The following is a 24,988-nucleotide window of genomic DNA, read 5'->3' as shown; positions in this document are numbered from 1 at the left end:
TTCAGGGTGGAGCCTGCTGGAGGCCCATTCTTGACACCAGGTCTGAGGAAGTGTAAGTGTGTTTTTCATCTGATTCATGACAACAAAGCAGCTCACATTCAACCATCTTCAAACTGTCACATCACTCATTCAGGATCATCATCAAAGATCAATAAATGATCAATAACTGCAGCTGGATTGTGTTTGTTCTCTCCATCAGATTCCTGTCAACTCACCATCAACACAAACACAGTGAGCAGAAAACTCAAACTGTCTGAAGACAACAGGAAGGTGACATGTGAGGAGGAGCTTCAGTCATATCCTGATCATCCAGACAGATTTGATTATAATCATCAGCTGCTGTGTAGAACTGGTCTGACTGGTCGCTGTTACTGGGAGGTCGAGTGGAGAGGATTTGTTGATATATCAGTGAGTTACAGAAGAATCAGGAGGAAAGGAAATAGTGATGACTGTGTGTTTGGAGGGAATGATCATTCCTGGAGTCTGAGCTGCTCTGATGTTTCCGGTTTCTCTGTCTGGCACAATAATATTCAAACTCGTCTCTCCTCCTCCTCCTCCGTCTCTACCAGAGTATCAGTGTATGTGGACTGTCCTGCTGGCATTCTGTCCTTCTACAGAGTCTCCTCTGACTCACTGATCCTCCTCCACACCTTCAACACCACATTCACTGAACCTCTGATTCCTGGATTCTGGTCCAGTTCTGGTTCCTCATTGTTTCTTTGCTGATTTGAGCCTAAAGACTCTAAAGATTTTCCTCCTGTCAGAGAAACTCTCTCACTGTTGAACAGATAGTTCATCTCTACAATCTATTTGTTGGTGAAACTTTTCTGATTGAGTCCTAGTGTAGGACAGAGAACAGAGAATCCGACGTGTGGAATCTCTGTCATGTGGCTCCTCCATGTACTCTGCGTTGTGCGTGTGTGTGAAGGAAGAAACCAGCAGTCGAGGACCCACGGTGTGTTGTAGCAGGAAGGCGGGTTTATTCTGTTCAAAACAAAATTGCATTTACCACAGCAGTTCCTGGGCTCCAGCCTCCCCACACAGACCTTAACCAGCCAAAAGAACAAAAATAAAACAGTTTGCATGGTAAACTCGATAATTGTCTTTAATGTGGGAATTAAATACCCAAAAGTGCTGCGCTACACATAAAACAATTTAACAACAGAATACAACAAGTTGTGAGCTCAGTGAACATACTTTTAAGAACCTTTCAAATATTTTAGCACATAAACAGAAGACAACTTTATACACTTACCTCTGCCCAGCGCAGCTCGGCGTGAGCTGAGGAGAGCAGCGGGAACACACAGGATATGACGCCAAACAGGAAGCAAGAAAATAAAAGTATAAATAAAAAAATGGATTTGAGGTGTAATATACACTTTTTTTACAGACTTGCTACACTTGGAAACTTTTTCTTCTTCCAGTCCTTTAAAGATGGAAGCTGGGATTATTCCAGGATTATTCCAGGATCCTCATGTTTTCCTGTTTGTTTCCAGTCAAAGCTTCACACTGAATATCAAGATGTTTCTCTTATTTTTTCCTCTCATTCATCAGATTTCATTGAAATGTTGATCAGTTTTTCTCTCTGAACATTTTCTGTTTCTGTCGGCTCCTATTTTTCTAAACTCGTCAGATTTGAATATTAAATCTTCCTTTTGTTTATTTGCTGCAGTTTTTCTTCATGTGTTTTAGAGAAATAAAAACATTTTTCTTCTTCTGCATTTGGTTCATTTGCTGCTCATTCTGTTCTTTTCCTGTTCAAATTTAAATATTTGCATTAAAAATATTTTTAATCAACTCTGCCTTTCAGAAAGTCCTAGTTAAAGTAAAACATTCCCATCCCATGAAGGTCAGTGGTCAATGCTTTAAAGCATAAAGTGATAAAATCTTTAATAAATATAAACATTTTGTAGTTAAACCAACCTAATGAATTCAGATTTAAAAAAATAAAAACATCTAGTCAGATGATCACAACATACAGAGTTGATAAACTTAATAAATGAGGCTGGATAAACATACTGTATTTTCCACACTGTAAGGCGCACCTTCAATGAACGGCCTATTTTTTAACTTTTTTCATATATTAGGCGCACCGCATTATAAGGCGCTTCATACTCTATTATTACACATCCACATTTATAAAGTAATGGTCCCCGAGTACTTAGGCTGGCCCAGTCGTTGTTTCACTCACGGTGTTGCGATATTGTGCCCAACTGCTTTCTGGGTAACACAGACCAACCGACACGCTGCCGCTGCAGTCCATAGACATAATATAAGGATAGACGCCTCATGCACCGCTCTTGCCTATTGTCGCTGACGAGATTTAGGGCGGCCATCTTGGAGCGGTACACAATGACGTATCAGCGGATTTAATCGATCATAACACACTTTTTTGTTTCTGTAAACCATATTCAAACATCTATCAAAGCAACATTTATAAACAATTGTATTTTTTAAGTATGTTTTTAATACATAGTTCATCATATTTAAATATGCTTAGTGGCTATAACAATATAATAGGAATGGAATATTCTGATATCGATGTATGAAGAGCATATTACAAAGCACACAGCCGTTCATCATTTAATACATTATTTAGTAATATCAATACATATTTATATAACTATACAAACACTAATAAATAAAGATTAATAATGACACAAATAAATAATGATTAATACTTAATTATATATATATATATATATATATATATATATATATATATATATATATATATATATATATATATATATATATATATATATGTAGCCGGATGGTTACAAAGAGAGGGAAGGTCGTCCACACAGAAGGGGTCTCACTCCCAGAAGGAACAATAGCAGACATAGAGCACAGCTACAGGTACCTGGGAATACAGCAAGCAAATGGCAACATCGATGAGGTCACAAGGAAAGGAGCCACAGCCAAATACCTCCAACGAATAAGGCAAGTCCTGAGAAGCCAGCTCAATGGCAAGAACAAGATCCGTGCAATAAACAGCTATGCCTTGCCAGTAATCAGATACCCTGCCGGAATAATTAGCTGGCCAATGGAAGAGATGAAGGCTACGGATGTTAAGACTCGGAAGCTACTAACGATGCATGGAGGGTTCCACCCCAAATCCAGCACCCTGAGACTGTACACGAGCCGTAAGGAAGGAGGCAGAGGACTAGTGAGTGTGAGAGCCACTGTCCAGGATGAAACATCCAAGATCCATAAATACATCCAGGACAAAGCCTCAACGGACAATGTGCTCAGCGAATGTCTCAGGCAATGGGGAACAGAGGACAAGGTGCTGGAGGAACCATCATGGGAGGACAAGCCCCTACATGGGATGTACCACCGACAAATAACTGAAGTGGCTGATATCAGGAAATCCTACCAATGGCTGGAGAAAGCTGGACTCAAGGACAGCACAGAGGCCCTCATCCTGGCCGCCCAGGAACAGGCCCTAAACACCAGAGCAATAGAAGCTCAGATCTACCACACCAGACAAGACCCAAGGTGTAGGTTGTGCAAGGAGGCCTCTGAGACAGTCCAGCACATAACAGCAGGGTGCAAGATGCTGGCACGGAAAGCGTACATGGAACGACATAACCAAGTGGCGGGCATAGTGTACAGGAACATCTGTGCAGAATATGGACTGGAAGCCCCGAGGTCAAAATGGGGGACACCCCCAAAGGTGGTGGAGAATGACCGAGCTAAGATCCTGTGGGACTTCCAGATCCAGACAGACAAGATGGTAATGGCGAACCAACCGGACATTGTGGTGGTGGACAAAGAACAGAGGAAAGCCGTTGTGGTGGATGTAGCAATACCAAGTGACCACAACATCAGGAAGAAGGAGCATGAGAAACTGGAGAAATACCAGGGCCTCAGAGAGGAACTGGAGAAGGCCTGGAAGGTGAAGACCACAGTGGTGCCTGTGGTCATCGGGGCCCTCGGGGCAGTCACCCCCAAACTGGAGCAGTGGCTCAAACAGATCCCAGGAACAACATCAGACATCTCAGTCCAGAAATGTGCAGTTCTAGGCACAGCCAAGATACTGCGCAGAACCCTCAAGCTCCCAGGCCTCTGGTAGAGGACCCGAGCTCAGAGGATGAAAGAGACCACCCACGGAGGGTGAGAGGGGAATTTTTTATATATATATATTTTTTTTTTTTTAGCCGACGAGTCCAAAATCCGATGTGAGATTCATCCGTGCTGCAGTGAATCCGTCTCTCTTTATAGATATCTATCTCCCTCTTCTTCCTCACATCATGTCTTTAGGAAACTTTCAAAACAAAAACGGAAGATTTAGGATGTATCTTACTTTTGACAGAGTGAAAGAATATAAATAATAGTCTTTACCACCTGTGTAAACTTTGCCGGTGAATGTTATAACACATAATATAAGTTTTATAATATGTGTTATATTGTTTCATTTCTAATATAGGCCCTTGTGTCAGATAATCTAAGTCAATGTTAGAGAATAATTATTTTTTTTAGATTTACGGAATCTCAGTTAGTCTTCATAGCGGGGCTGAACCCGTATTACACCAAGCACTGTAGCTAATATTAGCTGGTATCTCGCCGGTGGACCTAAATACTGTAAAGTAATATTATAATCACAATTTATACACAATAATATGTCCATCTTACTTGTGAAATGTTGTCTGTGGAGCCCTCACATCAATAATCCATCGACCAGAACAACAATATCCCTCAGTGCTGAGTAGGGCTGTTGTAAACGAATATTTTAGTAATCGAGTAATCTATCGATTATTCTTACGATTAATCGAGTAATCGGATAAAAAAAATTATAAAATGAAATATTGGTAAATCTGGCATAATACCGGTGTTACTATCAGATATCAATATCAGTCCAATTTTTCATATTTGAGCATCCCTAACAGTTGCTTTTTTGCAGTTTAGAAAACTAACCTGTAACAATAATAGCTCACTTTCTAAGTTAACCAGAAGAAAAGTTATAGAAAAATCTGAAATTATATTGAATTGAATAATAAAGAGGCAGGCTCACAAATATGCTTATAAAAATGTCTACAATCCATCTTTTAGTTTATGTATTCATCTTCAGTGAGTTTAATAGATTAATTAAACTCACCTTGCCACCTAACCTGTCACGCTTTGGGTTTGAAAATACGGGAAATGCCGCCTGGAGTGGGAGGAGAGGGCGAATGAACGAACGTAAGATGGATGGAGGGGAGGAAATAGACCAGCGGACTGACGAACCGTTAGACTGGGGGACGAACACTGGGGAAGTAATACGGGATATTTACGACACCTTCACTGGTCACACTCAGAAACTCATCTACCAGCCATGTACGATGCGCTCCGCCACCCGTTTCTTCAGACCGGGATATGAAATTTATTGTGCGGTTCGTCGGTAAAGCTACATTTACACGGTAAGCATCAGCTACTCAGCCGCCCGCCCTGTTCAGGCTATCCGCTCACCTCAGCGCTCTTCCCGCCGTTCGCTTTCAACCAGCAGGAGAAATGCTGCCGTACTCCAGGCATTCCCCAGTCATTTTAAGGATGCTTATTGGTTCCCCAAGAACGATAAAAAGTCGGGCATTAACATCAATCAATAAAATCCCCACGGGCCAATCTTGAAGATTGGACTTTATGCCGCTGAGACTTAGCTTTTGTCAACAACTCAGAGGCGGAAGTGAGAGCTCCGCGGCCGGAACACGGTGCGCTAATAAAACATAAATTAACGAAGCTTCGAGGCAGGTCAATTTTCCTCGAGGAATTTTAGTAATTGAGGTACTCGAATCATTCGAGGAATCGTTTCAGCCCTAGTGCTGAGGCATCTTCTGCTGTTTTGATTGAGCAAAGTAGGAGGGACTACTGCTCCAAGATGGCCGCCGTATTTCCTGCGCTGGAGCAGCCAATGCGGGGTCTGCTCTTATATGGGCTCTTTGCACCTACGGCGTTGACGTCACATCTCCAGGAGCTAATGCGGCTCACTTATTTCTGCTTTGAGTTACCATGACTGGTAGAAAAGACTAAGTCGTATTTCAGATGCAGGAAAACAATACTATTAACATTGTTGTCTTCCTAACATAATGCACTGAAAGAAAAAAGCTGTTCATTTTACTTAATTTTATTGTGTACATCCGTCCCACACAATGCAAATAAGTAGAACCGACATATTTTCCCTCTTTCCCTCAAATACTTAAAGCTCGTCAAATCAACATATTTTATTTACATGAGATTACTTGAAAATATTAAGTTGAAACTACAAACATTTTATCTCTTACCATAATGTAAATATATTATGTATTATCAATAACTTTTTTTATGTCTCAGCAACACTATTGTAATGAATAACACCAGCTTATTTTTCATTGCCAGTATTACTCAATGAAATTGTGTTGGGCGAACACAATTCTATCATGTTAATGGAACACATGTTACAGCTTTAAATCCTACTTAATTTTTTCAAGTTATCTATATGCTGTTCTACTGTAAAAAATTAAAGACTGATATTTGACAAGAAAGACAAAGAAAGCGAGTGCTACTGAACAAATTAGTTTTATTTGAAAGAAAATTTAAATCACACCATTTTGTACTTAACATATTTTAAATTGAAGAGACATAAATTTTTTAAAATTTAGTAAATACAATTTTTATGAACATGAAGGAAAACCTGGGACATATTTCTATAAAAGATGTACAAGATTATGAAAAGTATGTCAAATTTCTACAAACTGTTTTTGAACATGTATTCAAATGACATTAATTAATGCTGCAGTACATAGCTTTACAGACTTTTTTAACATATTTGTTAAAACTATCAGTATGTTATGTCAATATGAGACAAAGCTAAACTTTTTACACCAATTATCTGTCACAAGTCTTACTGATTACTATGTAATACCATAGTGATAGTCTAAACAAATGTGTAAAAACAAGAACATTTTTTTACAAAGGAAACACTACAGCTTAAAAGTTTATCTTTAAGATATTAATATGAAAGACAAAATGATTTAGAAAAGTATGTAAAATTTCTAAAACAATTCTGAACATGTAATTTGCATGACAATAAATCAGTGTAATGTAACTTTTATAGCAAATTTCCTTAACATATTTGTAACACTAAGAAGCAGTAGTGTTATAAGTAGCACTACATACTGGAACGTAAAAGCTGCTGAAGCCCAGTCTTTCAGGTGAACGTTCCTCATTAAAAAAATACATTTGTGTCCTCCAATAAAGAATACAACAAGAAATACAAAAACTGAACATGAGAACATTACCAAATTAAACATGAGAAAATCTCTATTCACTCATAGAGGTGGTTTTTAAGGGACAATGCCTTGTTTGACAGTTTACCTCCATCCAGTTCCATTACTATTTTCTGTAATACCTCGAAAGTGTAGCGGAGGTCAGCAGGGTAGGCGAGGTTCATTGCATATATCAGTCCAAAAAGCATTGCACCAGCTGTTGGCACACTATCCATATTGGACAACACTCTGATGCCTTCAAGAACGACCCCGATGTCTTCATCTGCTGAAGAACAGTCTTTAAGATGAAAAACACCGATGGTGGTGGCTCCAATACCCTCTTCAATAGTAGCTTCATCCACACCCTATGTGAAGAAATGACAAATTAATCTCTTTCTCTAGACCTAGCTGTATCTAGTTCTTGATATATATAGATATAGTTAACATAACATAGAGAAAGAAATAGATATATAGATAGATTTATATAGATCGACAGTTTTAGAGATAGATTTAGAGAAATAGATAGTTTTAGATAGAGATAGATATCTCTAGTCCTTTCTCTACAGATATCTCTAAGTATACCTACATGTAGATATAGACAGATCTATGTGTCTATTCATGTAAAGATAGATCTATCTCTAGATATCTAGAGACATCTAAGTCTATATAGATACAACTATATGCAGATCTAAATCTATTTCTATATTTAGATTGATTTATCTATCACTAGGTGTAAATACACATTAAGATACATACCACATATTTATGGATGAACTTGGCTGGATCTTCTCCCATATATATGCAGACTCCCTTAATGACACACTCCCGTGCAACATCAACATCTTCACACTGAAGGAAATTCAGTATGAAAAAATTAGAATTTTTTTCAAGCCTTGTGCTTCACAATGAAGTTTAATAATGTACTTTACCCAAATGTTTTTTATGGTGAAGAGATAGAAACTAATAAAGTTAAAAGTAAAGTTTTAAATGAAAATAAGCAAGAGTAAAAGTCCAAGTTGACAACATTTAAAATAAGAAAAATGTAATTTTCTATATTATTAGTTGTGTTATGGCTACATCACTTACATCATCCATTTGTGCAACAATTTGTCTAAGCTTTTGTCCGAGCTGTCCTCCTCTTCTTTTGAAGAGCTTCCTCAGGTTGTCACAGTGGAGATCCAGTTGAGAGAAGAACTTTGAATGAAGCGGTATGGTCGTAATTCTCTTAAACTCAGCATTTATCTGAAAAAATGAGCACAAAGGAATGATTTTCAAATTATAAACATCTGGAAGAAGTCCACAATCACTCGTGTTGCCAAAGTGAACAGTGAAGTAAATGTGCCTAGACATCTTAGATTAACACAGTATCCAAAAAAACATGTATGAGACAGGTCATACCTCTCTAATGTCAAATAGACCAGGCCATCTTGACATGAAAGCCTCCATCGGTGCATCACGAACAACTTCATGTCTTCTGTATGCAAAAGTTTTTTCCATCTGGCATTTCACCAAGTCTCTGTTGTTCCTCTTCTTTGTCTCCAAGAGTAAAGCATTCCGCATCGCCTCTAAACTTTCCTGAGTTTCTTCTGTTGGGTATGATGGACAAAAATTCACTTCTGCTCTCTTTGCCTTTTTGACACCAAAGGCTGAACTGCATCTTCCAGCAGGTTTGTTCTTTAAAGAGTTCACAGTCACTTCTGGGCATCCCAGTTTTCGTAGATGGGTTCGATAGTTGGAGAGCTTATATTTTAAGCTCATTTTCCATGCTCCATAACCAGTGCTGGAGCCTCTCTCAGTTAGACAGGGATGCTTCTTGATCAAACTCTGAGCAACTTGATCCATTTCTTTATCATTGATCATACACTTTGTACACCAGAATTTCCTGAACCAAACCATCAAGAATGGCTGACTTCAACTTTGGATCTGGAATAAGTACAGTTCCATTCTGATTGTATAACATACTTGCCTGCTGAAGTTTTAATTCAGCATCATAGGGAAACTTGGGCACTTTAAAGACAGCAGGCCAAGCAGACCTCGAGCTTGTTGACTCACTTGGCAACACATCTGTATCAATAGATCTGTCAGTCATGAAGGAAGAGTTGTAATCAAAAGAAGTACTGGGGTTCTCAGAGTCTTGGACACAATCAAGAACTATAGAATTACTCTGCTGAATAATAGTGGGCCTTGAAATATCAATGACTTTAATTGTCCCCTTGTCTTCTATTTCCGAAATTGAGGTGAGGTTTAGGAACTCGTTCCCAAATAAGGAGTCCATGAACTGAAGTCTGAAATTGCCCTCAAGACAACACTGTCTCTTTACTTCAACAATGAGGTCCTCAATTGATTCAGGCGGCCCACTGGACAGAGTGAGCCTTTGACTTGTTCCGTCAGTCAAGATGATCTTAAGGATCAGCGGAGACCCCATTTTGTACAGTTATTCTGTGGACAGAAAATAAAAATTAGACATCTAGAAAGGATAGTTTTAAAAATAAGACATTAATATAGCAAATAAATTATATGCATGTGATCAATTAATTGAATTACAAGTCATAACAACACACTTTCTGCATACCTTGTATTTCTATATGTCTTTTCAAAGTCACCATGCGGACTGACCCAATCTTGTAGTCAACAAGTGGATAAGTGTCAAGGAGTTCACTAAGTGAAAAAAGAGTGAATACTCTTGTGGACACTGACTTGAGCTCAAAAGCTCTGAAATGTTCTCTGTACCAGCCACCCAGCTCTCTGACAATGTAGTATATGCTGTGGTTTACAATACAGATGTGTTTTATTTCACAGAATTCTGGCAATCCTCCTGTTGCCCTGTGAGAAAGTACCATTCCATTTCTGTAAGTTATGCCCTTTATTGTCACACACTGTGCAAGGTTGACCTCTAGTATGTCTGGGAATCTATGCCTAATGATGTTTGCTATCTCTTCTTTAAGCAAATCCACTGGAAATGTTGTTATAGCTGAGACCTCAAGTTTAGACTTGCCAAGAGATGGGGAGCTTAGATGGTATGCTATCATCATCTGATGCTTTGAGGCCAATGAGAGAGGTACATTTTTGAAGCAGCTTGTGTGTCTGATGACCTGCTTGAAAAAGCTATGCTTAGCTTCAAAACGCATTGTCCACTGCCCAACTACTGGACCGAAAAGCCTGATCATCTGTGGATAATGCTCCAAATAATGGTGTTTGGGTAGTAGCTTGATATCAGGGAACAGTGCCTGATATCTCTGTCTGTGCTCTATGATTTTGCTTTCCAAAAAGGCCAGTGAGTCATCACTATGAGCAGGAGAAACAACAAGTTCGGTTATATCCTTCAGATCCATGAGAACAAGCCACGCAGGCTCATCCTCAGGCACAAGTGATCCAACTAAAAAAGGCAAGAACCGAAGCAAACTCCAATTTTCGTGTGCATTTCCTCCAACAGTTTTTGTGCTACAGAAGGTTTGTGACACTACATGAGGTCTGTTTGTCTTATCTGCCCATTTGTAGGGGAACTTCAGAATCGCATTGTTCAAGTCGGCTAATGTGAAAAACTTCTTTGATATGAGGACTGTCAAGCAATGAGCCAACTCTACTGGGATTATACCCTCAAAAACATCATGGGCAAGATCTGGTGGATAACCAAAAATTACATGAAAGTGCGACAGATTTTTTGAGAAGACACATTCTCTTTTAACGCCATAACAGCTTGTACCTGTCTCTTGAGCTTCTTTTACATGGACCTGGTGAAGCTCTTTGTTTCTTAGCTGGAAAACACCAGATGCTACAGAATGTAGCTGAATATCACTGCTTCTACCTGTGCAAAATCTGCAATAATATTCCACAGAAAAACTTTGCATAAATCCTGCAACACTGTGTGCACCAAGGTTATCTGCAACTACACTTATGACTGTACCTTTAACTGACTCTCCTAAAAGTGGAACATAAATGCCATGTTCTTCAAGATTTTTCAGATCATGTAGAAGGGGTTCGAATATTTTGTCATAACCATAGGTTTTAACATCTGTGGTTTTGCATAACACTGCTAAGTAGATGGATGATAAGGAAGAATGAGATTCAGGAGGCAAGTTAGCTAAAACCCAATAAATGGCACAAAGCTTGTGTTTCTTCCGTGAGGTACCAAGTGGGTTACACACTTCAAAGTCATCCACATAAAAACGTAAAGAAAGCCTTAGCTTCTCTCCAGTAAGGAAAGTATTTTCCTTAAATAAGGAACCATCACTTGATTTCCGATAACAATATGAACCAGTAGTATTTGTTTCCTTCTGTTTTTTGTGGCATTCAACTACTTCATCAACAATATCACTTCTATTCAAAAGCTGCTGTAACAACTTCAGTAATGGTACATATTGGAAGCTTTGTTTATTTTTAACATCAAGGATATATTCAACTGGTTCTACAACACAGAAATTATTCTTGTAATACTGCTTACGCAGATACGCTGTGCTTACTGTGACCAGTGAAGACACCTTCACTGGTCACACTCAGAAACTCATCTACCAGCCATGTACGATGCGCTCCGCCACCCGTTTCTTCTGACCGGGATATGAAATTTATTGTGCTGTTCGTCGGTAAAGCTACATTTACACGGTAAGCATCAGCTACTCAGCCGCCCGCCCTGTTCAGGCTATCCGCTCACCTCAGCGCTCTTCCCGCCGTTCGCTTTCAACCAGCAGCCCCGGAGGAGAAATGCTGCCGTACTCCAGGCATTCCCCCAGTCATTTTAAGGATGCTTATTGGTTCCCCAAAAAACGATAAAAAGTCGGGCATTATCATCAATCAATAAAATCCCCATGGGCCAATCTTGAAGATTGGACTTTATGCCGCTGAGACTTAGCTTTTGTCAACAACTCAGAGGCGGAAGTGAGAGCTCCGCGCAACGCAAATGAAGTCCCGGCCGGAACACGGTGCGCTAAATAATAAAACATAAATTAACGAAGCTTCGAGGCAGGTAAATTTTCCTCGAGGAATTTTAGTAATCGAGGTACTCGAATCATTCGAGGAATCGTTTCAGCCCTAATAGACCCTTTTCACATGACGTCACACAACCTCCGTTTTGGCTCGAAGCTGTGTATCCTTAGTTCCGGTGTACATAGTAAGTAACGATAAAGTTGTCTATTTCATATATATATATGTAAAATGGACACATATATATCTATGTATATCTATATAGAGACATATATATAGAAAGAGAGATTTAGATATTTATATATATGTATATATCTGACAGCATATGTTGATCAGACAGAACACCGGAGCATGGAGTTTACACAGTCTCTAAAACATTTGCCTAAAATAAGATTTGAAGATAGATCACGATTTGCAAACCAATTTTCTCTGACAATAAAATCTAAATTAGACAAAGGCTAGAAATTCTTCACCAAACAATACCTGTTTGACTATGAAGGTAGGTATTTTTGTTTTGCGTAACCGTTAGCTTAGCATTAGTGAATTTTGTTAGCTAGCTAACTACGTGACATAACTGTTCCTTAACCAGAACTTTTTACTGTTTTTGAACTATAACGTTTTAGGCTCTAATCTTGATCAGATTCTTATATTATAGACTGGAGTTGCCACTCATCCCATAAAATAGGGGTTTGTTTGTTATAAGCAGAGATGTCCGGTCCCGCCGCTGCTTTGTAATGCCTTCCTCTAATCGGACCACTTTTTCCGGTAACGAATAATCTAACGAGCTCGTATTTCAAATCCAGTAATCAGATTAAAGTTATTTTTATGTCCTTTATTTTCCATTAATACAGAAAATGAACCTCTAAACGTTACATCACTGACAGGCGGCGGTGTATATGTTTCCTAACTGTGGCTAAAGCTGCTGCTAGCTGGTTTACTCATGATCGGAGGCTGGTTCGAGAATGGTAAATTGACAATGACTAATAACGGTTATCTAACACGTAAACACTGTTTTATAAAATACAGAAAGTGAACCTCTAAACGTTACAGCGCTGACAGAGAGTATATTTTTTCCTAAATGTGGCTAAAGCTGCTGCTAGGTGGTTTACTCTCCGATCGGAGGCTGTTTATTTTATACACAGTTAGAGAATGGTGATTTTAAAATGATTAATAACAGCTATCTAACACTTAAATGCTGTTATTATTAAACTTACCTTTTATTATATCCTTAAGATGATGAGAATGCGGGAATTTTTCAGCTTGGTTCCCAAGGCAAAATCACACCGGAAGTAAAGATACCCAGGTTTGAGTTATGGCGGCCATTGTCTGACGTCACTGTGAAAAGGGTCTATTGAAACCACCTCGTTGATCTATCCCAAGCACACAAATTACAAATATGATCGGTAACAACCGTCTTCTGTGGACTATAGCATACTGTTCTGTACTACTGTATTTAGCTACAGCCATTAGCTATACTAATAAGAATAGCTAGCAAAATGAAAACCAAAGAACATGCAGATAGTTTAACAATGAGCTATTATACAAGACAATAATCATGTGGAAACATTCTGAACTACAAAAAATATATATATTTAGATCACTTACCTAATCGATATTCCTCTAAAGATTTGTCTTAAACGTTCTTGTCGCTGAGGAGTCGGAAGAAACTGGGCGGCAATCGCGATATCTTTACAAATATCTTGTTTGGCTTCTGATTGGTTAAGATTAAAAAGACCACTCTTATTATTGTCCAATCATATTTGATAGTGTCTTTTGATATGTTGCATCATTTCCGGTGATGATAAAACATGATTACAATGGTTTTAGTAATGTAATATAATTACGTTAAACCAACATAAAGAAAATGTGTAGTTTCATTATTGTTGATAATTAAGTAAATGATTCTTTATTCAATCGTGTAAATACAAGAGACATGATTGTCTTGTGTAGTATTAACTTATTTTGTTTGTGCAAAATGAAAGACCCCTCAATTCTCATTTTTTCAGTGTGGGCTTTTAAGTTTTCATTAATTTCCAAGCGATCCTGAATTAAGAAGATGGCTTGTAAATATCTGTCGCTACCAGCTAACGCCGCACAGCAAAGTTTGCAGCCTTCACTTCACTCCGGATCAGCCTAAAACTACCGGGGATACGGATAGTAAATAAAGGAGCCTCCCTGAGTTATTTCCATGGAATCACTTCTATATTCAGCCTGAAAGAGTTTATGGGAACGAGAGAGCAGACCAGAGCTCCGCCTGTACATCCTGCTGTAAACACCGTCCTATCTGAGCTCTTCACAAGAAACATGCAAAGGTAATAAAACGAAATAACACGGAGACATGAAGCAACACGGTCATATTTTTCTAAAAGCAGCAACTTTGAACCTGAACAGCTGAAGCAGATCTCTGACACCAGAGCTGCGCTACTGTCAAGCTATGAGGCTTGTTGAGCTCCGTCAGGCTTCGTTAGTAAAAAGCCCAAACCGTAACCTCCCCATTAGTCTGTGACACTAACGACAATAAACACACATAATATACTTGAAAATAAGATAAATACATTGTCCGTTAGAATGTTTAGATACTTAAATAGCACATTTTACAAGAACAATGTCCGAGAATATTGCCTACTAGCATAAGCTAACGTTAATGTTAGCCACAAAGTTTAAGTAAAACTCACCTTCGTGTCAGTGAATGTATAACGAGGCGAACATCTTAAAACCTTTCTCCAGCTGACTTGTTGGGGCTTCGGATCGATGTACAAACTTTGGCCAAGCACTGCAAGCACCTAGTGTAAATGATATTTGTATTGGATCGGAAACAATCGAGCCGCTTTACCCCGAAGCTGAGGTGCAAAGAGCCCATTATGTCTATGCTGCAGTCTCTGTCTCTCTTCCCCTGCCCCTCCTCCCCTGGCTTTAAATGTATTATCAAACTTTATTAACATACCAGCGTTCTGACAACTATCCCAGCATGCACCGCGCACTTCTTCTACGGGGGAAAAAGAAGTTGGCGGCTGCTTACCATAGACATAATATAAGCATAGACGCCTCATGGACCACTCCGGCGCAGGAAATACGGCGGCCATCTTGGAGCAGTCGTCCCTCCTACTTTGCTCAACCAAAAGATAGAATGTAAGAATATAGAGAAAAGAATAAGGCCTTCAATGTGGATAATATATGTAAAAGAGCTGAGCTGGAGAAAACAATGTTGGGAGGAAATAAAACAATTAGAGGGGTGATCTATGGGATCCCTCTAGATGAGGATCTGGAAAAACTTAAGAGAAATATTGTTGGAGCAAAGGTGACTAATGTGAAAAGGCTGTGAAGAACTGTGGATGGTGAGAGAGTGGGGAGTCAGTCAGTCCTAGTGGAGTCTGAAGGAAAAGAGCTGCCAAGTAATATAAAAATAGGATTTATAAGTTTCCAAGTCAGACCTTATGTTCCTCCACCACTTCGGTGTTTTAAATGCCAAAGGTTTGGACACATTGCGGCAGTTTGTAAAGGAAAGCAGAGATGTCCAAAATGTGGGGAAGATCATAAAGAATGTAAGGAAGATGTACAAGAGAAATGTTGTAACTGTGGGGAATCATAGGGTTACGTACGGAGGATGGGAGGTAAGGAAGAGGCTAAAGAAGCTGTGCAGATTAAAACATCTACAAATATAAGCTATGCAGAAGCTGTAAAAAATGTGAAGGAGCAGGAAAAAAGAGGTGGAGCAAATGGGGAGTCAAACAATACAGCAAACTAAAATACTAGCAGAAGAAAAGGTCACTTACTCAGTGGAAAATCTAGTTTTATTCATAGCTTCTGTTATCAACTGTACTGATCAAGCTAAGCACAAAACCAGAAGATTAAAATAATAGTGAGAGGAGCTGAAATATTCTTGGGCTTTAAGGAAGGAACATGGGAAGAAATAAATAAAAAGTTAGAGGTGGATAAGAAGTCGGGACCAGCAAGTGAAAGTAGTTTATGTTCATATTGCAATGGAGCGCTAGGAGTTTGGTAGCTAATGGACAGGAATTTAAAGGTTATATTGACCAGCTTGAAGTCCAACCGGATTTAATATGTGTGCAGGAAACTTGGTTAAAAGTAACATTACATTTTGTGATTAGAGGATATGATGGTATAAGAAGAGATGGAGAAGAGGGAGGGGGAATATTTATAAAACCAGGGATAAAATATCAGCTTTTAGGAAAACAACTAGAATTCATAGTAATTAAGTTCTGGGAGCAGGGAGGTAAATTTAAAATAATAAATGTTTATAATCCATGTAAATCGTTATCGGCTGAAATAATGGTGGGATTATTAGATTATTTGGAGGGGAGAGTAATTTGGTGTGGGGATTTCAATGCTAATAGTTCACTGTGGGCTAATAGTGATGATAAAAATGGGCAGGTTATAGAAGAAGTGATGGAAATGAAACATTTAGTTTGTATTAATGAGAGAAGGGGAACAAGAATCAATATAAGAACGGGGATGGAATCAACTATTGATCTAACAATTGTATCAATGATACAGCTGGTATTTGTGATTGGTCAGTTGATAGAGAAACTACAGTAGGTAGTGATCATTATCCTATAACTATAAGGGTAGGAATAATTGGAAATAAGTATAAAAATAGTGGGGAGAGATTGAACTTTAATAAGGCAGATTGGAGTAAGTTTAGATATTTGAGTCAAATGTATTTAGAAAAGGTAGATTTTAAAATGCATATAAATGAAGTAAATGCAAGAATCTCAAAGATAATAACAGCAGAAAACTCTATTAAAACGTCAGGGAGTATTAATGATAAGAAAAAGGTGCCATGGTGGACAAGTGAGTGTAAGGAAGCAATTAAATGAAGAAATAAAGCCTTGAAGGTTTTAAAACATAACCCAGTTTATATGAATTTATTGATTATAAAAGGAAGCAAGCAGCAGTAAGGAGGATTATAAAGAAAGCTAAGAGATTATTGGAGACATTTTAGTAGTTCAATAGGGAGAGATACAAAAACTGAGAAGATTTGGAAAGTAATTAAAAAATGAATGGTATTAAAAAGAGTTTGATTATTCTGTATTAAAAGTAGAGAATGTTAATATAATTAGAGATGAGGATAAAGCTGAGGTATTGGCAAGATTATTTAGTAAGATACATAGCACAGATAATATTAGCAAAGAGGGAAGAAAAGGAAGAGAATATACGGTACTTAAGTATAAAAATTTAATACAGAGTGATGAAGAAATAAATCATTTTTGAATGTTGAGTTTACCAAAGTGGAATTGAATTGTGTGTTTAAAAAGACCAAAAATACAGGAAAGATAAAATCTGGTATAGAATGATAAGTCAACTCAGTGATAAGTCAAAAGATATAATATTACAATTATTTAATAAAATCTGGGAGGAGGGAAAATGACCAGAGTTATGGAAGGAATCTATTATTGATTATTATTATTATTGATTATTGATAGCTAAACCAGGAAAAGATCATTCAAAACCAGAAAGTTATAGGCCAATAGCTTTAACTTCAAACTTATGTAAAATAATGGAAAAAATGATTAATAATAGATCAGTGTATTATTTAAATAAAAGGGATATATTTCTAATGATCACAGTGGTTTTGGTAAAGGGAGGAGCACTAATGACTCAACGTTATGTCTGGAGCAGGAAGTTAGAAGAGCTCAAGGAAACAAAGAAACTGTAGCGGCAGAATTTATCGATACTGAAAAAGCATCTGATATGATGTGGGTAGAGGGTTTATTAATTAAATTACACAAATTGGGGATCAAAGGAAAAATATATGAATGGATTAAAGACTTTTTAACAAACAGGAAATTACAGGTAAGAATTGGTGAAGCAGTTTCAGGTAAATATGTAGTGGAAAATGGAACGCCACAGGGGAGTATCATAAGCCCATTATTGTTTTCTGTTATGATAAATGACATATTCAGAAATATTGGAAAGGATGTGGGTTGTTCACTGTTTGCAGATGATGGAGCAACATGGAAAAATGTTGAGTTTATAGTAAAGAAATGACAAAAGGTCATTATTGATATAGAGTTGTGGGCACTGCAATGGGGATTCAAATTCTCAGTGGATAAAACTAAAGGAATTATATTTTCTCAGAAAAAAAACAAACAAGGTAATAGATTTAAAATTATATAATCAAAAAATAGAGCAGGTAAAGAGCATAAAATGTTTAGGTTTGTGGTTTGATGAAAAATTAAAATGGAATATTCACATTCAAAAGATTGTAGATAAATGTAAGAGAAAGTTGAATATATTGAGGTGTTTGGCTGGTAGTGAATGGGGGCAGACAGACAATCGTTAAAACAGATTTATACAGGGATGATAAGATCCAACTTTGATTTTGGTTGTTTAGTTTACAGTTCAGCAGCTAAAACTCATCTGGATAAATTAGACAGTATTCAACATCAAGCATTAAGATTGTTTACTGGAGCCTTCAAAACAACACCTACAGCAGCACTAGAAATAGAAACGGGAGAAACGCCACGGTGTAAGCTAGCTAAATTAGCCTCCTAGAGGCTAATTGTACCTGTACACTGTACCTGTGCTTAATACGTTTAATTAGCCATGATAGTCACATAATAGTGTTTATAAGCCTGCTTGTTGTTGCCACTTTCTAAAATTGGAGGGTTGCTAAAAACATCTGTGCCGCTCGGCTGTGATAATCTTTAAAGTTTTGTTTATGAACCCTGTCTGAATACACTGATTGCAGCGAGATCATTTACTTGAATGAACAACTTTAACAACTAGAAAATGGCACAGAATAAGAATATATTTCCACTCTGATTGGCTGCTGTTAGGCTTAAGTTGAATATCCATTGCATTTTTCGTAGACACCTGTGAAAATAATTTCTATTCACATGGCTTTTTGTTCTCTGGGAAATTATTTTTGATGATAAATACAGAAATAAGCATAAAGATCAAAACATCTACAATAATGATGGTAACATTAATAATAAAATAATAGTCAGAGCAAAGTAGCCAACAAATTCTTTGGTGGGGCGGTGAGGGACCTGGATGAAGGCTGGGGGGCGCTGGCCCAAAGAGGTTGAGAAACACTGGTCTAAACAAAGTAAATCCTCATGAAGATTTTATCAACCTGCCTCTGATTTCACTGCAGACCTTCTACTTCCTGGTTCTGCTGCTCTGAAAGAAGAAACTACAACCCACATCAGCTGTGACGTCATCAGTTATGCAACAGCCGTCACATTTACTTTCAGTTTCAATGACACTGTTAAGGTGCGGCTCTGATCAGGTTGTTGGATCTTTATTTGTTGTTCAGATGTTTTTCTTCGACTCTTTTGATCGTTTGAACAAATTGTAAGTTTGATTTGTTTACTTGAACTTTGTCTTCAGGAACTTTCCTGTTTCTTTCTGCTCTAAAGTTTGGAGAAAAGATTCACTGCTTATTTCAGCTCAAAGTTTCATCTCTCTGCTGATTGAAGGCCAGAATTATATTACTGATAAACTGGAATCAAACAACATGATAAAAGGACGATGTTTCTATGATTTATTCTCTGAAAAATCTGCTTCATGTTTTTATTTCCTGTGATCAAACTCTGGTCTCCACCATCAAGGTCAGAAACAACAACTTGTTGCTTCCTTTCAAAGTAAAGTATCGATATAATCTTTGATGCAGAATATAATCCAATCACTGCAAATGATTAATTATTTGTTAATCATTTGTAGAGATTAATAATTAACTAAAATCCTTCCTGTTGTTCAGGTTGAATCAGTGAATGTAAATGTTGCTCCATGTCTCCATCTAGTGGACTGATAGTAGAAGTGCAGGTTGAATCAGTGAATGTAAATGCTGCTCCATGTCTCCATCTAGTGGACTGATAGTAGAAGTGCAGGTTGAATCAGTGAATGTAAATGTTGCTCCATGTCTCCATCTAGTGGACTGATAGAAGTGCAGCAGCTGATGCAGCTTCCTCTGCCTCTCTGCTGTCTGACTGCATTCACCTGACACTGATATGAAGCAGAGAAGAAGAGCCAATCAGAGGAGGAGCAGCTGATCTTTTTCCAGCACTAATGATGTAAAGGATGATCAGAGTTGATGTGCAGATGAATGATGTGTGTTTCCTCTGCAGGTGAAGCTAGAAAGTGTGTGTGAGCTGATGTGAATTCAGCAGCATGGATCAGTGTGAGGACAGAGAGGAGGGAGTCCCTCCCTCTAAAACCACTCTGTGTGGGGAAGATGAGAGCCAGAGCAAAGGTCAGAGGTGAGGTCACCATCTCTAACTGTCCACAGCCCTTTTCACACAGCGTTCACTATATCAGGCCAAAACAGACGTGGTGATGAAGCTGCTGCTGCTCCTCTTTGCTGCTTCATCCAGACTGAACAGATTCAGTTTTAATCATCATGTTTCTGTCAGGAGCCGTAAGAGAGGCAAACCAGAACCAGAACCCAGCTGTGTGTCCTTTCAGACTGACATGTTAATGGATCATCCCATTGGCTTTAAATCTCCTGGATCTCCACCATCAGAGAGGTGAGCTGTTTCTACCTGCTGTAAACTGAACCAGTAAGTTTCAGATGTTCCCAGTTATATTTACAGAGTTTTGATCCATTATCTAAACCAGCTGCTCTGTTCTAATGAAAACACCTTCATATCTTCATCTCTGGGTGATGATGATGATGTTCTGCTGCTTCCTGGCTCCATGTCAGACTAACAGTGGGACACATTTCCACCACCCACTGGGAAATAGCTGGTAAACCAGTCTGGTCCATCAGGACTTGGTTCCTGTGTGCATTGTGAGATCAGTTCAGCAGGAAGGAAAGCTTCATGATGTGGTTGGTGAGATCTGCTGGAACTCAACCAGACTGAGCTGATGTGGACCATCAGAGGTTCTGCTGGTTCTTAGTGGATCAGCAGGAACATTAAATCTTTACTTGGATCATCTGGTTCACTGCTCACATCCAGATATCACTTCATGGACCTTTACCTTCTGATTGTCTCTGTGTGGACAGATATAATGTGAGCTCACTGGCTTCCAGGATCTACAGGATCCATTTTAAATCCTCTAGAACATCCAGGAGAGGATCCCACATGGACACACCCACATATCTCAGAGCTCCTCCATGTCCACATCACCTCAGATCCAGTCATCAGAACCTGATGGATGTCCCACACTGTCCTGAAGACCTGTGTGGACAGAGCCTTCACTTCCACTGTCCCCAAGCTCTGGGACTCTGTCTCCACCAGCATCAGATCTGCTGACAGTGTGGACAGTTTCAAGTCCAAGTTCAGCACCAACTTTTTAAAATGTCTACTGGTGATTCTGGTGTTACTGGTCTTCATCCTTGTAGTTCATCTTCCTCTTTCTAACTTCTTTGTATTGTGTTCATGTGATGCTCTGTTTTCTGCTTTAATGTGACACTCTTAGTTATTTTATTAGTAAATATTGCTGGATGAATATTTCCTGCCTTCCTGATTGTTCCTGGTTCCTCCACAGAGTGGACCAGCAGAGCTCAGAGGTTCCCAGTGGTCCGTCTGCCCAGCAGCATCAAACACAGCTGGACTCCATATTTATGGTCTGTACATGAACAACAACTACTTTTCCATGGTTCTGTTCACAGTCTCCATGCTGCACTTAGTAGACCAGAGGACTGTCAGTCTGTCCAACATCCATCTGGTGTTTGGCTCCATGATTTCAGTCTGATGTTTCCTTCATCTATTATTCTGTTCCAGCTGCTGGAGGAAAACATTGTCACTTTTGTGAAGAACGAGCTGAAGAAGATCCAGAAGGTTCTTAGTTCAGATTACCCAGAATGCTCAGAGAGTCAGAGAGAGGATGATGAAGTGTTGGGAGGTGATGATGAAGAGCAGAGGAGGAGCAGCAGAGAGGCAGTGATGAAGATCACACTGAACTTCCTGAGGAGGATGAAGCAGGAGGAGCTGGCTGACCGTCTGCAGAGCAGTAAGAGGATTTCTACGAAGATTTGACCTGATGGATAAATGAACCATTTACTGATGTCTGAAGAAATGGAATCACATTTATTTAAATCATCTTCAGAAGGTATTTTTGTTTCATCCCTGATTTTACTTTTTGTGTAAATTTAGAACATCTTGCTGCAGTTTGTCAACATCAACTTAAATCTGGTCTGAAGAAGAAGTTCCAGTCTGTGTTTGAGGGGATTGCTAAAGCAGGAAGTCCAACCCTTCTGAACCAGATCTACACAGAGCTCTACATCACAGAGGGAGGGACTGGAGAGGTCAATGATGACAGACCAGAAACAACAATCAGACAAGAAGACATCTTTAAAGTCCCACCTGGAAGAGATCAACCAATCAGAACAGTGATGACAAAGGGAGTGGCTGGCATTGGGAAAACAGTCTTAACACAGAAGTTCACTCTGGACTGGGCTGAAGACAAAGCCCACCAGAACATCCACTTCATATTTCCATTCACCTTCAGAGAGCTGAATGTGCTGAGAGAGAAAAAGTTCAGCTTGGTGGAACTTGTTCATCACTTCTTTACTGAAACCAAAGGAATCAGCAGCTTTGAACACTTCCAGGTTCTGTTCATCTTTGATGGCCTGGATGAGAGTCGACTTCCACTGGACTTCCACAACAAGGAGATCCTGACTGATGCTACAGAGTCCAGCTCAGTGGATGTTCTGCTGACAAACCTCATCAGGGGGAAACTGCTTCCCTCTGCTCTCCTCTGGATAACCACACGACCTGCAGCAGCCAATCAGATCCCTCCTCAGTGTGTTGGCATGGTGACAGAGGTCAGAGGGTTCAATGACCCCCAGAAGGAGGAGTACTTCAGGAAGAGATTCAGAGATGAGCAGCAGGCCAGCAGGATCATCTCCCACATGAAGACGTCACGAAGCCTCCACATCATGTGCCACATCCCAGTCTTCTGCTGGATCACTGCTACAGTTCTGGAGGATGTGTTGGAGACCAGAGAGGGAGGAGAGCTGCCCAGAACCCTGACTGACATGTACATCCACTTCCTGGTGGTTCAGACCAAAGTGAAGAAGGTCAAGTATGATAGAGGAGCTGAAACAGATCCACACTGGAGTCCAGAGAGCAGGAAGATGATCGAGTCTCTGGGAAAACTGGCTTTTGATCAGCTGCAGAAAGGAAACCTGATCTTCTATGAATCAGACCTGACAGAGTGTGGCATCGATATCAGAGCAGCCTCAGTGTACTCAGGAGTGTTCACACAGATCTTTAGAGAGGAGAGAGGGCTGTACCAGGACAAGGTGTTCTGCTTCGTCCATCTGAGTGTTCAGGAGTTTCTGGCTGCTCTTCATGTTCATCTGACCTTCATCAACTCTGGAGTCAACCTGATGGAAGAAAGACAAACATCTAAGAAATCTTCATCATCTAATAAACATGAACTAAAGTCTGTCCATCAGAGAGCTGTTGACCAGGCCTTACAGAGTCCAAATGGACACCTGGACTTGTTCCTCCGTTTCCTCCTGGGACTTTCACTGCAAACCAATCAGAGACTCCTACAAGGTCTGCTGACACAGACAGGAAGTAGCTCACAGACCAATCAGGAAACAGTTCAGTACATCAAGGAGAAGATCAGTGAGAATGTGTCTGCAGAGAAAAGCATCAATCTGTTCCACTGTCTGAATGAACTGAATGATCGTTCTCTAGTGGAGGAGATCCAACAGTCTCTGAGTTCAGGAAGTCTCTCCACAGATAAACTGTCTCCTGCTCAGTGGTCAGCTCTGGGTTTCATCTTAGTGTCATCAGGAAAAGATCTGGAAGTGTTTGACCTGAAGAAATACTCTGCTTCAGAGGAGGCTCTTCTGAGGCTGCTGCCAGTGGTTAAAGCCTCCAACAAAGCTCTGTAAGGACACACATTGTTACTGCAGGTATTTTTTAAAGAAATTTGTTAGTGATTGAGTCATGCTTCATCAGGTTTTTACTGGTTCATTGTCTTCTCAAAGTTAGTCGCTAGTAGATGATGAGTAAAAGAGAGACCATCTTTCATACATGACTATTCTTAATGCTACATGTTCAAAGAACAGATTATATTTTCTGTTGAAGCTGAACTGGATTAATGCTTTTCATTATGGAAATTAATGAAATTTTTTCTCTTGCCAGCCTCTTTGCTGGCTGCTGTATCTCAGTCTTTTAAGGCTGGAGGCCCAACTAAAAAATAAAGCAGATATACTTGTATCATAAAGATGTGAAATATATGACATTTTACTTCAATCTGTGAAAAAAGAACATTGTTGACTGGAACAAAGAACATAAATTCTGATGAATAGTTTAACCTGTTGGTCTCAGGTTGTCATTCACAATGACAGGGGTGTCAAACTCCAGTCCTCAAGGGCCGCTGTCCTGCAGTGTTTAGATGTGCCACAGGTAAAAAACAGTGGAATGAAATGGCTTAATTACCTCCTCCCTGTGTAGATCGGATCTCCTGAGCCTTGCTAATGACCTAATTATTCTTTTCAGGTGTGGTGCAGCAGAGGCACATCTAAAAGTTGCAGGACAGAGGCCCTTGAGGACTGGAGTTTGACACCTCTGTCACGAGAGGACCCAAATTTGGTCCTCTCGTGACAGACCGGTTAATAACAGATTTTCCTCTCTGTCTCCTCAGACTGAGTGGCTGTAACCTCTCAGAGAGAAGCTGTGAAGCTCTGTCCTCAGTTCTCAGCTCCCAGTCCTCCAGTCTCAGAGAACTGGACCTGAGTAACAACAACCTGCAGGATTCAGGAGTGAAGCTTCTCTCTGCTGGACTGAAGAGTCCAAACTGCAACCTGGAAACTCTCAGGTAACTCTGGGCTCTTGACAAATTGCTGCATCTTAGGTGCAAAAAGATGAATTATTACAGATCCAGCAGTTGCTTGGCTATCTTATTCACAAATCCATCCA

The 24,988-nt window shown here is 39.4% G+C and overlaps 2 protein-coding genes across 9 annotated transcripts in view; one reads left to right on the top strand and one right to left on the bottom strand.

The window, feature by feature from the left end:
• Window positions 1–24,988, top strand: part of LOC148156186 (NACHT, LRR and PYD domains-containing protein 3-like) — a 67,849-nt gene that overhangs the window by 38,386 nt on the left and 4,475 nt on the right. For 6 of the 8 annotated variants that reach the window (XM_088011141.1, XM_088011139.1, XM_088011142.1 and 3 more), the window contains one exon: window positions 24,714–24,887. In XM_088011141.1, the coding sequence (XP_087867267.1) occupies window positions 24,714–24,887 (174 nt within the window). Of the gene's footprint in view, window positions 1–19,343; window positions 19,461–20,233; window positions 20,366–20,518; window positions 20,633–21,596; window positions 21,676–21,832; window positions 22,062–22,204; window positions 23,955–24,713; window positions 24,888–24,988 lie in introns of those variants that run through there. The other 2 variants (XM_088011146.1, XM_088011145.1) reach the window with 2 other exon arrangements.
• Window positions 7,283–8,783, bottom strand: LOC106904307 (uncharacterized). Its single transcript, XM_088010683.1, has 4 exons — window positions 8,622–8,783; window positions 8,310–8,465; window positions 7,980–8,072; window positions 7,283–7,588 (listed from the first exon to the last, which is right to left on the bottom strand). Exons 1-4 carry the CDS (start codon window positions 8,781–8,783, stop codon window positions 7,283–7,285), a joined length of 717 nt encoding a protein of 238 aa, XP_087866809.1.

Source organism: Poecilia mexicana, unplaced genomic scaffold (genome assembly GCF_051168715.1).
Source record: "Poecilia mexicana isolate PSO_F unplaced genomic scaffold, ASM5116871v1 scaffold_12, whole genome shotgun sequence".
NCBI classification, from domain to species: domain Eukaryota; kingdom Metazoa; phylum Chordata; class Actinopteri; order Cyprinodontiformes; family Poeciliidae; genus Poecilia; species Poecilia mexicana.
This window is presented reverse-complemented; position numbering and strand designations above follow the sequence as displayed.